The sequence below is a fragment of the Notothenia coriiceps genome, unplaced genomic scaffold (assembly GCF_000735185.1).
Source record: "Notothenia coriiceps isolate Sejong01 unplaced genomic scaffold, NC01 NC01_scaffold00019351, whole genome shotgun sequence".
NCBI lineage: Eukaryota > Metazoa > Chordata > Actinopteri > Perciformes > Nototheniidae > Notothenia > Notothenia coriiceps.
Window position 1 is genome coordinate 134385 of NW_011352052.1, and position 16901 is coordinate 151285.

The window sequence follows — 16901 nt, forward strand, 5'->3', positions numbered from 1 at the left end:
AGATTATTTTACATAGCAAGATCTGATACCTGTCAGTATAATAATAATAATAAAAATATATGATATTTGTTTAGGGCTTTTCAATTACTCAAAATCGCTTTACAATATAAGCGAAGGTTAGGGTGGGGGGTATAGGACTATCAAACTTGATCAACCGGCATGGATTGATGGGGGGTGGGCTATGAGTAGACAAGAGGAGAAGAGATGAGTTTTGAAAAGGGACTGGAATACTGCGAGGGTCTCAGAATAGCGGAGATCTTTGCATCAACATGTTCAAAACGTTTTTTTTCAAAATGTAAAAAAAATGTCTAAAATTATAAAGTGAAAAATCTAGTGTGAACCAAAATATAATACTAAATATTATACAAGTGATTTTTCTTAACCGAAATGACAAAAATGGCATAAAAACACATTATTCTAATACGGGTCCTTTTTGACCCACTTATGGAAGAGTGTAGGGTCCAGTCACTCTTGCATCTAAGGGTTTTAACGTAGAGATGATGAGAGAAAGAAAGTGAAAGTGAAACTGCATATTATTTTGTGGATTATGGTCCCAGCAGTGCACTGTAAAAAAAGATCGTAATTTTACAGGAAATAACTGTAAATTGTTATAGTAATTATCATGTTTTTTTAAATAACTTGCAAAATCCTGTAAAATGACAGATATTAACTATAAACAACCCAAAACATTATTTTAAGTATTTTGACAATAACAGTACATTTACTATATAATATTTAGAGTATTTTTGCACTTTCAGAAAATACATGCAGATGTACGTAAAATAAAAAGTATTATCCGTAATTAAATATGTAACTCGTAATATAAAAGTGTATTACTATTATAAGACTTTAAGATATTTCTTTGTAATTTTAAGGTAAACATAAAACTGTAAAAAAAAAGCGTCAAATAAAAGAAATCTAAAATGTAAATAAAACATTTTTACATAAATCATTTTCTCAAGTCATTATAATGAGTTATTAAAAAATAAATAGTTATTTCATTATATTGACTTAGCTATCTAATTATATTGACTTAATATCTCATTATATTGACTTAATATCTCATTATATTGACTTATGTTCTTTAATCTTTAGTGACCAATAAAGACTTCAAAGTCACAAATACAGTACCTATGTTTTTATTTTTGGTAGAAAGAAAGTGGTGTTTGGCTTAGGGTTAGGGTTTTAAATGATTTAATGTATATTATGTTTTTTCGGCACTATTTTTATTGTTTTTTTGTATTGTTTTATATCCTATAGTACATACAATATGACGATAAAGCCTTGAGGAATTGAATCTTTGATTGACAGCTGATCTGGCAGTGAAGGAGGGACAATCGGTAGGTTTTTGTATACACAGGAAACAAGTAATTCAGAGCTATAAGATTTCATTGAAAACCCCCTCTGTGCTCTGGAATAACCTGGTGACTGCACATTTACAAATACATGCAGCAGGTCAGTATGGGGGCGAATGATTTCCCCCAAAACGTAGGAATAGGCAAATGTCCAGCTGTGGAAACCAATTTATTTAGATTTACACTTTTGTGTGAGTCTTAGTTTGACTTTGGATTACATTATTTTGAATAGATGGTTTCATTGCTACGCATAATGATCTCTTCTTTGTTCCAACTGTTCAGCTAGATACTCCCCCCCCCTCTCTAAATGCTTTGTCATGCACATGCATAATATATGTAACAAGTAGATTAGCCTAAGAAATCACTGTGAGAAACCAGCTTGGGAAATCAGGTCCCTCTGTTCCTCTTGCAAAATGCATACACTTGATCTTGTTTGTGTGAATGCACTGAATGTAATGATTTGTTAGCAGAATAAGGCCCACGGAATCAAACCTTTAAACGATTGACATTTGCAGATATGTTTTCAAGCTGTTACATTTAAATAAGCAAATGTATGGTTGCTTGTTCAACAAGTGTAGTTGCAAAACGCAGATGTGTCCTTGTTTGTAGGAGTTATTAGCTTGAAAGCTAACGTGGGATGCAGTTCAAAGTCATGCCTCCTGTTGGTTTGTGCGGCTCGTAAAAGTGACCGTACCATTTTATGTAAAATACAGTTTGAAATGCACTGATTTGATTGGCTGTGCACAGAAGTTGGGTAATCTGGGTAATCAGTCTTGCACAGAAAAATGGTGCTGGAAGAACCTGAATGTTTTTTAACGATACATTTCTGAGAACCCTTTTGGGGATTATCCTATTCTCAAAAGAGGTCACAGGACATGTAATTAACAGAGCGGTGTTATATGCTCTGTGATTTAAAGAAAGCTCAACTCCATGACAACAGAGGAGAGAGCGGTGTGTGTGTGTGTGTGTGTGTGTGTGTGTGTGTGTGTGTGTGTGTGTGTGTGTGTGTGTGTGTGTGTGTGTGTGTGTGTGTGTGAGCTGATTTGTGGCATTGCACATGCTGTTAGGGGTCTATGCCAACTATTTGAGCGTGGTTCTACAAAGAGCATCTGCAAAAAGCGTTCATTATCTCACCAAGATGTGGTACAAGCCTTAAGAATACATCTTCTGGTTAAGACTTTAGTTGGATATGTAAGGTTTGCAGAGGAGACATTTTTTGAAAGAGACAGAATAGAAGAGGGTTTGGGGGGGGGGTAGGAATTTGGGGAGATCAGTGGCAGGGAAGAAGATGAGAAAAGAGGGTTTGGGCACAGTGGGATTGAAGATGTGGTGAGTGGGAGACAGGAATATGAAAAGACGGAGAGAGACAGCAGCAGCAAGAAAGACACTAACTCATGTTTCATAAGTAGCAAAGAAGGAGACAGTTCCCCAAGTGATGAAAATGAAATGTTGGAACTATTATTTAACCTGAAATGTGTTTCTTTCGCTTTAATTGAACTGATCGAAAGATTTAGTGTATAGCACCTTAACGGCCACCTTCATGTCCATTCTGAATGATAAAACAGGTGGTTTTCATTCCCTTTAAAAACAGCACATTTGGTATGCAGTAAAGCATGGTTTATTGCCAAGTAGGTTAACACATGTATACGAGAAATGTGTCTTGATGTACATGGTGCATACATCAACACAGTTAAAGACAGACTACTATCAGACAAACTACTTAGTTACACCGCATCAAACAATGTCAAGTTACTTCCTCCTGAGAGTCATAATATACCGTTCTTTAGAGGTCAACAGAGGTCATTTCAAAGTGTTGGACATACAAACTTCTGCTGTCGTCTTTCTTGTGAGGACTATCTCGGTTCAGAATCTGTTTGTTGGTTCTTTTGGCTTCGAATTGGCCCCGAGATTGAATTTGAAGCTGAGTGACAGAAAGATAGATTGACACAAAGAGAAATAGACAGAACAATGGAGAAAGAAAGAGTTGCAGATCAAGATGGAGACACAATCACAGGGAGAAGAGAAAGACAAAATGGAACAGACGGAGGGGAGGGGGGGGACTCGCTTTTAGAGTCAGACAGCATTGACCTTCACTCCATTCAGAACCATGCACAACATTCAGCACATAAGGCTCCACCTAATGTGGCGAGACCTGTGTGTGTGAGTTTGGCTATTAGCGTGAGCGTGAATGCTTCCATATGTGTGTCATTTTTGTTTACATGCTGATGTTTTTAATGCTAAGATGCATGCGATATGCATACGTGTGTGTGTGTGTGTGTGTGTGTGTGTGTGTGTGTGTGTGTGTGTGTGTGTGTGTGTGTGTGTGTGTGTGTGTGTGTGTGTGTGTGTGTGTGTGTGTGTGCCTGCAAATACAGTGTGTATCTTAATTGGACTCCATTCAAGTGTTTAATTACTCATTAGGGATGCTGCAAAGCAATCTATACACCAGCTTTCCCCCGTTCGCTCCCTCTGCGACTTCCAACCCAAAGAGGCTCAAACGTTTTGACCCAAACTACATGGATTAGTTCACCTCGTCAATCTGGATCAACCCATCCATATTAAATGAAGATCCTGGAGGCATACAGTTAATAAGTCAGTCAGTCAGCCGGTGGGTTTGACACACTTTTTCATGTGAAAGATTAGTAGCCAGTCAGTCAGTCAGTCAGTCAGTCAGATTGCTGCCCATTTTTTTCACCCAGTCTGATAGTGAGGTGATTAGTTAATAAGGCAGTCAGTCAGTGGGCCAACCAGCCTTAAGGCATTTTATCTGGCTGATTCAGGGAGTTACATAATCGTGTTGTCACTCCGACAATCAATCTGTCAGTCAGACTGTCAATCAAAGAGTAAGAACCCGATAAACCAGGGCGACCCGAGGGTGCTGAGGGTGCACACCGCACTGGCCCATTTCCTGTCCCTCTCTATCAATATCAAATATTGGCATACAAATGAGTATCTTAAAACCCATTCAGTTAACTATGTCAACATTACCTATAGCAACTTTGCAAGTGCGCAGTCTTTGTGTGTGCACCCCATGTCCATTACGGTAGCATCAATAACAGAAGAACCTCTCTTAGGAAAACAAATTCCTAAAAAATACTCAATAAAACAGTTTAAAGAAAAACAGAACATTATAACCATTGTGAAAGTAGGATTTGCTGCATAGACTGCATTATTTGTGTCTATAATTAACTGTGGAATAAAGTGGATAACCAAACAAGTATAAAAACAAATAGATTAATAACTTCAAAAGGGGATATTATGAGCATCAAACAATACGCTCTTTCTCTTGTACCTAGACTTTTTACAGCGACACCTGAGTAATCTTTGTGCAGATTCGTCGTGCAAGACACACAATGTAGTCTTTGGTTATGCAAAGTTGCTATCCTTGCCAAACGTAGAATGTTTTGTTGAAATGTATAAAAGAACGGAAATGAAAGAAATATATCGTTGGACATTTTTGATCGACATCCGACCGTGTCCCAATCTGTAAAAAAGAAGGGGAAAAAAGTGTTTAAAATTTCATCAAAACTAAAGAATTCATGGTGGAATGAAAAATAAATCAGTGAAGTTCTCCTCTCTGTTCTTTAAACATTGACACTGTGGATACGTGACATTCCTGCAGGGTGCTGACACAAATCCCTTCTGGTCTCCGTGTTGAGAGATTCCCATTGGTGCGCTCGGACACCAGCCGTCAACTCCTTCTCACTGAGCTGTGGGCCAAACCTGTCGATACCAATACTGCCTTACTGCTGTTTACGCTGGCAAAGCTGGTGCTGCCTCATGGCAAAAAGCCCCCTCAGAAAACAGGGAGAGTGATACAGGCATATCATGCACTCTGTCTGTCAGCCTGTCAGCTTGTCCTCTCCTCCGCCTGACTCACTCGTCCTGCTTGTCCATCCATCAGTGGCTTTGTCGCCGTGTCTGTCTGGCTTTAGGTCTCTTTTCTCTTTTTTTTGTTTTGTTTTTGCTGCCACATCAGCAAGGTGACAATAACCCTTCCGGGGGTTTTCTGGAGATTCTTTCCTGACAGGTTTTGTTATGTTAATTCAGTGCAGTGGGTGTCGGGTTGTCTGCATGTATGATGGGGCGCATGTTTGTGTGTGACAGTGTGTGTGTGTGTGTGTGTGTGTGTGTGTGCGTGTGTGTGTGTGTGTGTGTGTGTGTGTGTGTGTGTGAATTTGCCAGGGATTGGCACAGGCGGTGGTTAACCCCCAGGGGGTCCGTGTTGTTGCCCGTCTTGAAGAAATACATAATAACCTTTCAGAAGTGCTGAATGTCACCGCGCTGATCCACGGGCGACATCATTCAGAGTGACAGATGTGGAACTGAAAACAAAACAAACTTGAGCTCGGGAATGTGAGTGTGTGACGGTTGCTGCAGTGTGTGATGTACAGTATCATATTCATGTGTTTTGTTTGGGATATTTCTTGTAGTGAGTGTTTGTGTGCATGTGTTTACGTAGTAAGTGAGGATCAAGAGCTAATTTGCTAATTTGCATAATTAAACAGCGTTGATTATGAATCCCAGTTCTTCCTTGTACACCAATTCCATTGTGTACTGTATGTTCTGAATGAATGTGTAATGTGTTTACATACATGAGCCCTGGTATTTTATATTTATGTACATACTGTATATGTGCGGTTATGTTTCTCACCATGTGTTTGTGTAGGGGGAGGTGAAGTATTTTCTTTGCCCCATATAGGCTACCTAAGAAAGCTTCAGCAGCAATGCAGCGGGAGGCTCAGGCAGAGATGACAGCATGAGAAAGGAACATCTCCTGCTGAGAGAAAAGCAGCTAAAGAGTCTTAGCAAGAGAAATATGTGTTTCTGTGTGTGTGTGTGTGTGTGTGTGTGTGTGTGTGTGTGTGTGTGTGTGTGTGTGTGTGTGTGTGTGTGTGTGTGTGTGTGTGTGTGTGTGTGTGTGTGTGAATCAATTTGAAGCAGTAGGAGGCAAGGTGGGGGGAAGTGAAAATGCTCGGATATGGGGGGAGAAGTTAAGACTAAGGAGAGAATAAGGAAGAGAAAACTGAACCAAGAATTAGAGTCATGAAAATTGAGAATAAGACAAAGTAACAATGTCAAAAGATGTGTAGCTCCTGGAGAGAAAGAAAAAGCAGAACGAATAAATGAATCTGAAAGGAGAAGCGATGAAGATTGAGCGAAAGAAAGAGAAAAAGGAGCAAGAGACAGAGAAGAGACAGGAGAAGATGAAGATGGAGGAATAGAAACGGAGAGTAATGTGGAGTTAATTGGAGAGACATCAGCGCTGCAGACAGAGAGAGCAATGTGATTGAGGCTACGTACGTTTTCTCCCTGCCAAAAACCAAAATGAGGTGAAATTGTGCATTTTTCAGATGCTTAATTTGAAATTTCACATTCAAAGGACTCCATATTTCCCTTTTAACTGGGCCTGGAATCGGCCGTAATTAGCCGGTGATGATGGTGCAATCTCTCCGTGTTGGTGTGTGGTGAGAGCCTACCGGATGTCCATTACTGTCAATAAGAGAATGATGATGTTTATTTATTCAACACATTTAATACGGCAGGAGTAGACTCAAAGTGCTTAGAGAAAGTATTATACACAGTGCCTGCAGTTAGAAGTTAGCAACAAAAGTTTCCGATCTTCGAACTGCAAGAGCGAAGATGTTTAAAAGATGGAAATCGATCCACAGCTGATTCCTCCACTTGCTCTTCTTGACTCCTTCTTCCTAGAAACGTGGAGAAATGTGGATACTAAGCAATATGTTTTTCTCTACTATCAAAGAGAATAAGAAGTTTGATTTCACTGGGATATGCAAATGCTTGCGTTGCTTGTTATTTACCGTAGGATTCTGGTTTAAGGGTTTTTCTAAATAAACACAGGTTATGTTAACATTCAGTTTTACTCAGTTAAAAAGTCCGGAGTGCTTTTCCTTCCTCATAAAACATTTGGAAAGTTGAATTTTAATTGCCTTTGTGGGAATATGATACGTTTTAGGCTCGGTATTACCAATACAGTTGATCAGGAATGTAGCATCATGCTAGCGCAGAATATGAATGGCACCCACCTGCTCTTGGTCGTTCCTATACGCAAGAAATCCTCCAAAGTTTAAGAAAATGAAGACCCAATCATCATGGGTCTGTGCCTACCAATTCATGTGCAGAAATCTCCTGTAGTGGAAGCTTTGTTGTCATGCTTTTGCTAATGAACACGTGGTGATGTTTAGGAAGTGACTGTGGTCGTTGAACAGCTGTGTCCCGTGTTAAAGTAGTGTTTTGTTGACTCATCCATCCATTCTAATTACTGCAGCCACTCGAGACTGTCATTTGAACATAAGCATCTGTTGTTTTTGGGGCACCTGCTGAAACAACTCAGTCTGTCGTCGTTCTTTAGGGCCAGTCTCTGTGCTTGATGCAATAGAACAGGGTGATACTTGTTAAAATGGAGGAAGGAGTATATTTAATAATTTATCCAAATAATAACACACATAGGGCATTGAAAAAACAGCACACATTGGAAAAGGAAAAGTTGTCATAGTGCTTTTGTTTACAAGGATGTTTTCCCGACCTTGCCAAACCCAGTAGGTCGAAGCGTTGCATCGATACATTTCTCCGAGCTTCCCTTTGAAGCATCTTTTGATCCAAAAACACGATGGAGTTTGGAGAGCAGTTTTTGTTGACTGACGTCCCGCACCTAGAGCAGTGTTTTCTGTACTTTTTCCTTAGTCTGAGTGATGGAGGGAGATCAAGAAAAGCTGCAGCTAAAAAAAAAGAAACGTCTGAATGGAGCGAGTGGTGACGACATAGTGAGGAGTGAGAGACAGCGAGGCGTCCTTTGATGTGTCGGTTGATCCGGCCTGCTGTTTAGGACGCAGGCAGGTATGGTAAACATCCGAGGCTTCTCCAACAAGCTTTGATCACAGCCATGCGGAGAGTTGATGTTGATGACTCACCAGAATACTAAGAAGAGTCCACTACACACACACACACACACTTTAACTGTACGTACATATACAGTACTTACATTTAACGCACACTAAGACTTAAGCTTCCATTCTTTTTTCCCCTTAATCTTTCATTTCAACTTTTAAACTTCTCAGTTTCTATTTTCTTTTCAGCCTGACCTGCGTTCACAATACCGTAAAACCTCAATAATAGATTTTGACATCTATTTGAGATCCAGCAGCCAAAAGCCGAGTCCTTTCGGCTGCCTCTGACTAACCTCACCACACAATTCAATCGCAGTGAATGAGTGAGGAGAATCTGTGAGACATCAGGGGATTAGGGACTAAGCAAACCATCATAAAACATTGCACAGGTTTACACACTGACAATATTAAAAAGAAATTGCTTCAAGCTGTGGAACAGAAATTTGAAAAAAGATGGTGTACCGAACACAGTGCCCTTCAACAGCAATCTTTTTTATGGTCATTTTTTAGGATAATGCTTTTTTTCATCGAAACTCTGCTAGGATTGAAATCAAAAATATAGTATTAAATATTTTCCCGTCCTCCCTGAATTTAATTATCAGGTTTTTCCTCCTTTTGTTAGTTGTGTGTGGGGGAATAATAATGACTGTCAATATGCCAGAAATACAGAAAGTCAATTTTTTTCTGGAAAAGAAAGATAATCAGGTTTTCTCACCCAGAAAATAAGAAGTATGTACACGGTTTCTTATCCCGCTGAATTCGTTAAAGAATTAGTGGAATATTTTTATTTTGTACTGTACTTAGTCCACTACAGTGGTGGAATGTAACTGAGTACATTTACTCAAGTAATGCACTTAAGTATCATTTTGGGCTGCTTTTACTTTACTTGATTATTTCCATTTTCTGCTAGTTTGTACTTCACTACATTTCCCAGGGAAATGTTGTACTTTTTTCTGAAATGGGGCGAAGCCTGCGAGCTAGTTCAGGCAGTCAACTCGAGCACTAATGCTGCATTCATACATAACGCCCCTTGCCACTCTACGACCAACCAAACAGAGTCTCCTTACAGTATGCCGCTCTATTTAACCTGCCAGATCTCTCTCTATGCATTGCACACAAACACATACCTAATATACTATTCACTAGTGATATACTCAGTACTTTCCTAAATCTGCTCCATATTGACGAAGAACAACATTAAAAAAACTCTTATATGTATTTTCTAGTGATAAAATTGGAATAATATAATATTCTGTACAACACATTTATAAGAAGCATTCTGCACAACGAGTACTTTTGATACTTTAAAGGGGACCTATCATGCAAAATGCACTTTGTGATGTCTTTTATACATACATATGTGTCCCCGGTGTGTCGGGGAACTCACGCAGCGTCAGAAAATAAAACCCTCTCTCTTTTCCTCCGTACCCAAATCTAACACTCAGAGCTAACCTGTACTGAAAAGCACATGTGTTTAAAAAGCAGGAAATAAAAAAAGAACTCAGAGCTCCATACTGTTTCAGAAATAATCCTTGACGTGGTTTAAACAGGATGGCGTTTTATCACAGCAGAATTTAACTTTATCTCCGGTAGAATTCTAATCAGGCATTAGCTCCGCCTCCTCTTCTTTATTTTTTTCAAGCTAAGGACCCAAAATCTGCGTTTCTCTAACAGGGCTTCAAAAGAGGGGTTTGAGCAGTATATGAGGCATGGCTACAATGAGTGATCTGTTTGGTATTGTGAAAAAAAAACTTCACAGACATGTTTTGTATAGGTATGGCCCTACAATATATTTTTAAAATATAGCATGATAGGTCCACTTTAAGTACATTTAGCTGATAATACATACTTTTTCCACCACTTCCACTGTATCATGACATTTATTACGTTTTTATGATGGGATACATTATTGTGTGTCATAAAATTAGACAATCCCAGTGAAAAGAAAAGTATATTTTCCACTTGAGGTATATAATCGGGCAGATAGTTGGATTTCACGCAGTGTCAACGAACATCATAGTCAAACACTCTACAATACATTTTGATTGTCACTTTTTGTTAGTGTTATGGCAGCTTCATGCATATCCCAGAGTATTATGATGTCTCTAATAGGTTTGATGGCGCTTAAATAATGAAGGGGGTAAAATGAAAGAAAGACACACCAAAACCTCCACTAACACACACACACACACACACACACACACACACACACACACACACACACACACACACACACACACACACACACACACACACACACACACACACACACACACACACCTCTCAGCTTGGCATATTAGTAATGCAGACAGTGTCACAGGAGCAGGGCAGGGCGCTGAGTGGCTTAATACAACCTAATGTATCCTGGCACATTAGCCCTTTCTTGAATTGAGCACCCTCACTCATGGAGACATACTTTTCCTTCCAAGCTATGATTTAACCAAAACACACCCACACACACACACACACACACACACACACACACACACACACTCTTGTGGCGGGACGCGGGCTAGTGCTGCATACACACACACACACACACACACACACCCACACCCACACTCACACACACACACACACACACACACACACACACACACACACACACACACACACACACACACACACNNNTTTCTTGAATTGAGCACCCTCACTCATGGAGACATACTTTTCCTTCCAAGCTATGATTTAACCAAAACACACCCACACACACACACACACACACACACACACACACACACACACACACACACACACACACACACACACACACACACACACACACACACACACACACACACACACACACACACACCCTACATAGGCCTACATTCCAACGTATATGCCCAAACTAATACTCAGATGGTATATCAGTGCACAATCAATAAGCAGAGCACATTTGTCTCAGATGAAAAAGCACAGAGGTACAAATTGAAATAAAAAAACTCCTACTCCATCTGCTCTTCCTCCAGCTGGCCTCCTCCTCCTCTTCTGCTCTTTCTTTCCTTCTGCCTTTTTCTCCTCTGTCTGTCTTGTTTTACTTTAATTTCATGCAGTCTTGTTATCATTCTCCGTCCCCCTCCCTCCTCTTTCTGATAGCTTTTGTCTTCATTCTGCACGTATATATATTCCTCCCATCTCTTTTTACTCCAGCCTTTTTATTCTCATTCTGTGCATCCTCTGTTTCTCTCGCTGCTTTCCCTCTTTAGTTGTTAATCAGAGTTGATTGGGAGCAGAGAGAGCCGAGAGGAGCTCCCCAGTGGATCAATGCCTCTAAATGATCTGTTCAAGGATCCCTTTAGAACCTGCAAAACTCGCTCTGATAGGGCACCGAAGCATGAAGGCGCTCATTTCACATCTAACTCACTTCCTGATTTGCCCTCTGGGAGAGAGATAGGGCTGCCGTTGGAGGGATAATTTGTCCCAAAGCTAAATATCCCACTAACCAAAAGTTCTTCGACCAAAATGTCTTCATTCCAGGCAATCAATTACTGCAAAGGTGCGGGGGAAGATGATGAATTTGTTTAAAAAGCTCAGTCTGTGTGTGCGCGCCCCCTGAGACGTCGAGATTGCCCAACAACTGTTTACGGGCATTTGATCGGAGACATTTTCCTGCTGCTCAAATTTACCGAGCTTCGAGAAACAAGATTTGCTAATGTGCTGCAGCTGAATTCAAGAAATGTTGTCGAGATGAAACATCTGAAATTAAATTGATTATATTCATGATGAGCGCTAGTTTAGGCGTCCTCTATCGACGCAGGCGTGTGCACATGCCCGCAAAGGGATGTCACGCTGATGAATTTCAAACAGCCATCTGATATGTTAGATGGCTTTCTGAAGAGTGAAACTTACATTTTGAATGAGCGCGGGTTGTTAGAGATCCATCCATCCATCTTCTCCCGCTTATCCGTGGTCGGGTCGCGGGGGTAGCAGTTGTTAGAGATGCAAAAGAATATAAAAGATGATCAAGTCAAACCCTTGGGATATATTATTTATGGAGTGCTGGTGAATAAAATATCTTAAATATCATGTATGTATTGTAGCCTATTATTTCACATCAGGGGGCTGATATTACATTACATTGCATTTAGCTGACGCTTTTATCCAAAGCGACTTACAATAAGTGCGTTCGACCAACCAAATACAAACTTGAAGAAAACAGAATCATATAGGGGAGAGTGGGGTAAGTTGAGCCATTTTTTAGTTTTGCTGTCCTCTAAGCAAGGAGAAATGACACATAGTAAATTCAGGATGTCTCCTATCAATGGCAATGATCATAATTCATATTTGATCAAGGGCAGTGAAAATATTACTTCTAAAAAAAAAAAATTCTTGTGGCTCAACTTGCCCCAGTATAGGGGTAAATTGATCCAGGTCAGGGGGTAAACTGGCTTTAGATAAGCCAGTCATTTATTACTTATTAATATATAAGTGCTTTGTTAATAATTCTATCGCTCGAAGTGGAGTCGAAAGAGATGAGTTTTCAGTCTGCGCCGGAAGATGTGTAGGCTTTCTGCTGTCCTTATATGAAAGCAAAATTATACATGAAACACTGTTATGTATTTTACGACTTGTGGTTGGACGAATACTACAATGTGGAGCCCTGACTCAGCGTTAAATGTAAACAAATATGAGTTAAGCTTTAGTAAAATGTTGCTAATAGGTTACCACACGGTAAATATTAAAGGTAGGGTATGTACGTTTGAGAAACCGGCTCGAGATCGCTAGAATTTGAAAATACACGACCGGAGAAAATCTGCCACTTCCTTATAGAGCCCTTCCTCCAACACACACGAACGCGCACATGACCAATGAGGGCACGAGATAAGTTTGTGCACAGATGGAAGGCTGACAGGCAGGTAGGCCATCCAGTTATTTGAGCCGGGTCGGCTAAAATGATTGGTCGTGCTTTTTACAGTAGCTACTACGGCTTCCACAGATGACTTTTTTTAATGGATTGTTTTCTCTTGGGCTATTCCTATTATCTTTTCGTCAAAAAAAAGACCAAAACCAGCAATTAAATTGATCTAACTATCAAGTACTGTGTGGGTAGCCTGAAGGAAGACATACAGTAACTCATTTGCTAAAAACTACAATGCCTAGCTGCTTTTTAAGATACAAATGTATTCGTTTTAAGGAAGATGTATATCCAGAATCTCATTCATTACATATAAGATATATAACAGCCAAACCCACATTGTAGAATCCATAGAGTATGGAGAGAGAGAGACTCCATATTGTTGGTTTTAATCGTTTAATGGCATTTGTTGGCAATAACAAAAATATAGAATATCGGTATCTTCATCCCTAAGAGAGACTGTTTCACTCCAGTGAGTTTAAAATGATAAACATATGTAGTTCCCATTTGAACAACATTGGCATCAAAACACAAACATAAATAAAGCCTTTATAATGTAAGCAGCAATATGTTTTTAATACTCTCTAACTGCCTTCAGACTGAAAAGCGATTGGGGAGCCTCCAACTGGGTTCAAGCACAACATTATGAATCCATATGCTCCATGCATTATTAGAACAAGCTCTTTCACTAAGTGCCAGAAGCAGACATCTAACACAATGTATACCATGGACAATGTGTGCATATACTAATATTTCTTCTCCAGTAACCTCTGACCCACTTCTTTTCACCATGCCTACCCTTGGTGATCCGATGTGTACGGAGCTAAGTGGGCATTCACCACAAACTCTATACTCTGCTTTAGGGGCTGAGGGATAATAATGTGCGCTCTCTACCATCACATGACCCACTTCTCTTGAGTATCTGAGGAGAAGCCTATCAGTGCAAAAAAATATTCCTCACATGCTAATAATTCCCATGAAGCATAGCTCGGCAAGCTTTATTTGAATTAAATTGGGTTACCATGCGAGGTTTTATGGCGTAACCAGAGGGATTGTTATTGATTTTTTTCCATCTTCCTCTTGTTTATTAAATCGAAAAAAAAGCATCCTCCGGGTTTGAATTTTTGCTGCAGTTTGAAATGAAACCTTTGGAGACTCCACGCATTGCTCAAGGACGCTTCGACAAATTCTTTCTGATAGAGGGTCATCAAACCATGCGTGGAGTCTCCAAAGGTTGCTTTTTCGGAGCTGACTTTTACAGATCTTCCTGTGGAGATGTTCAGGCACACATAAATGTCCTCACAGCGAGGATAAGATTGCATATAATTACGGCCACAGCATGACTGAACTAAGTGGACACTCAGGGCTGTTCTCTGTATGCTGTGCAATCATACAGAAATCTAATACAACTCGTAAATATTCATAGTATTGTGCTCGATGTATAGAAAGATGTAGGTTTTTGTTCTTAAAACAAGCTTGACAGTATCTCATTACACCTCAGTAAACCTTTCCTGAAGCCTTCTCACCCCTCTAAACTGATTCTCTGTGTATCCTTGAGACTGTTAGTGAGTATTCATATTCATGTTTTTATTCATTGTTGGCTCTGTGTCTTGCAGGTTCTGGCACGGAGAGTACAGGGTGGCAGTGAACATTAACGACTACCTGGACATCTACTGCCCTTACTACGAGGGCCTTCCGTCCCACGGGCGCATGGAACGCTACATCCTGTTCATGGTCAACCACGAGGGCTACACTTCCTGCCAGCACAGGATGCGTGGCTTCAAGCGCTGGGAGTGCAACCGTCCCAGCGGCCCCGACGGGCCCCTGCGCTTCTCGGAGAAGTTCCAGCTCTTCACTCCCTTCTCCCTGGGCTTTGAGTTCAGGCCTGGACACGAGTACTACTACATCTGTAGGTTATCAGCCAGGCAGTGTGTGTTTCTGTGTGACATTGAGTAGAGAGTGTTTGTCCTGTGTGAATGTGTCTTTGCTTGCGTGTTAGCCAAAATATGATTTTATAAACGATATGTAAATACGCAATCAAGATGAGTTGATTGAGAGAGTTCTCAAACACAACACACACCCACTGGCGGGCACACACACACCTTCCATCTCTCAATCGCTCCCCTTAATCTCTCACTCTCTTTATTTCTTGATGTATCTCTCTGCATCTGTCGCGATCATAAGTGGTGTGCTCAGCAAAGTGGTAAAAATGTCACCAGGCGTAGTTTGTAATCATTTTTATATTAGCTGTATTGATGTGTCTGCTCACTTCAACAAGTGATGTATTAGTATCGCAGATGGGCTTTACCCCCTGAGACTGTTTTCTGAACAGTTAAAAAGCTATCATTCGTGCACCAGGCATGGGGACAAGTAGTAGCTTCAAATTACTCTTAAACATTGTTTTCAGCTGCTCGCTGTGCCAGATGGATGGGATAGATTTACCCCATCCGGACTGTTTAGTGCAAGATCAGTGAGTAATCGCAGAAAAGCACGTTAAATTGACTTTCAAAAGCTTTCCTGTCAATGCCTAAACTTTCTGTCACTGCGCAGAGAAGTGCCACTTTTTTCGTCGTGGAAACTGCAAGAGCTGCTGGGCTTGTGACAAAACCTTTCACTGTTTGAAGTGGCACACCAGAAGGGAGAATGTGTGGAAAGTAAATGACTCTTCTGAGAGAACACAGTCATAATTCACAAAATCACAAGAAAGCACATGTTAGGAGAATGTATGCGTAGGTTTTTGGAAGTGTTTGAACAAAGTTTTCAGTCTGTCACCGCCTTGCCAGCTGAGGATTGAAATTCATTTACAAAAAGCCAATCCTATAGCAGTTCATTATTTCTCTCCTATATCTCTAATAAAATTACTTTTCTTTAAAACCAATGTAAAAGGTCCTCTTCTAGCTAGTTTTGTGTTAACTCTCTGAAAGTCATACCAAACCTTACCTGCCATTGGTATCTTTTTCAGAATTTGTCACATAGAAAATGACCCCTACGGCATTTCAGCCACTGTGCGCTGGTCTCTTTATTTCCCAGCTGTGTTTCTGCCGACTGACAGCTGACCTTAACCTTTCAGTAGGAGATGATGCATTCTCGCCGTGACACATAATGGGATAAGGGTCCTCTTCCATCAGTTTCAGGCCGGCATACAAGTGGGAGATATCTCTTGATGGAGTTTTTTGCCCTTGGGTACAGAATCTGACCTTACAGTAATACTGTCCTTATTCGGTCATCGGCTGGAGTGATCAGCAAAGGCAAACAAATATTCCTAGGCAGATATAGAGGCTTCAATTCAATTTGTTGTAATTTTTTTTTTCTTCGAATGCAGTGACACCATTTAAAGAGTCTCTATTATGTGTTTATTTAATGAGTTCCCTCCATCACTATTTGATTTATTTACTTTTATTAATGAGCACTTATTATTTGCAGATACTTAATCACCCCATTCTGTTGTCCACACTGTCACAAAGACACAGCAGGCGAGAGTCACAGAGCCAAAGAGGCGAAGATAACAGCCACCCGATGTCCTACTGCACTTTTCCCAGTCCACACACACACACACACACACACACACACACACACACACACACACACACACACACACACACACACACACACACACACACTTTTGTTTTCAGCCTCATGTAAGGATGGACAGGGCCCCTCCAGAGTTGTATAGTTGCTGACTATAGTATTGTATTTCTAGGACCCCTGAGGGGAATGTGTAGTCCACAAGATTGGAGTGTGTGTGTGTGTGTGTGTGTGTGTGTGTGTGTGTGTGTGTGT

General features: G+C 40.4%; 1 protein-coding gene across 1 annotated transcript in view; it reads left to right on the forward strand.

Moving 5' to 3' along the window:
- The window catches only part of efna2a (ephrin-A2a), a 47794-nt gene that overhangs the window by 25912 nt on the left and 4981 nt on the right, over positions 1-16901 (forward strand). The window contains exon 6 of the mRNA XM_010778640.1: positions 14738-15030. Within this exon, the coding sequence (XP_010776942.1) occupies positions 14738-15030 (293 nt within the window). The remainder of the gene's footprint in view (positions 1-14737; positions 15031-16901) is intronic.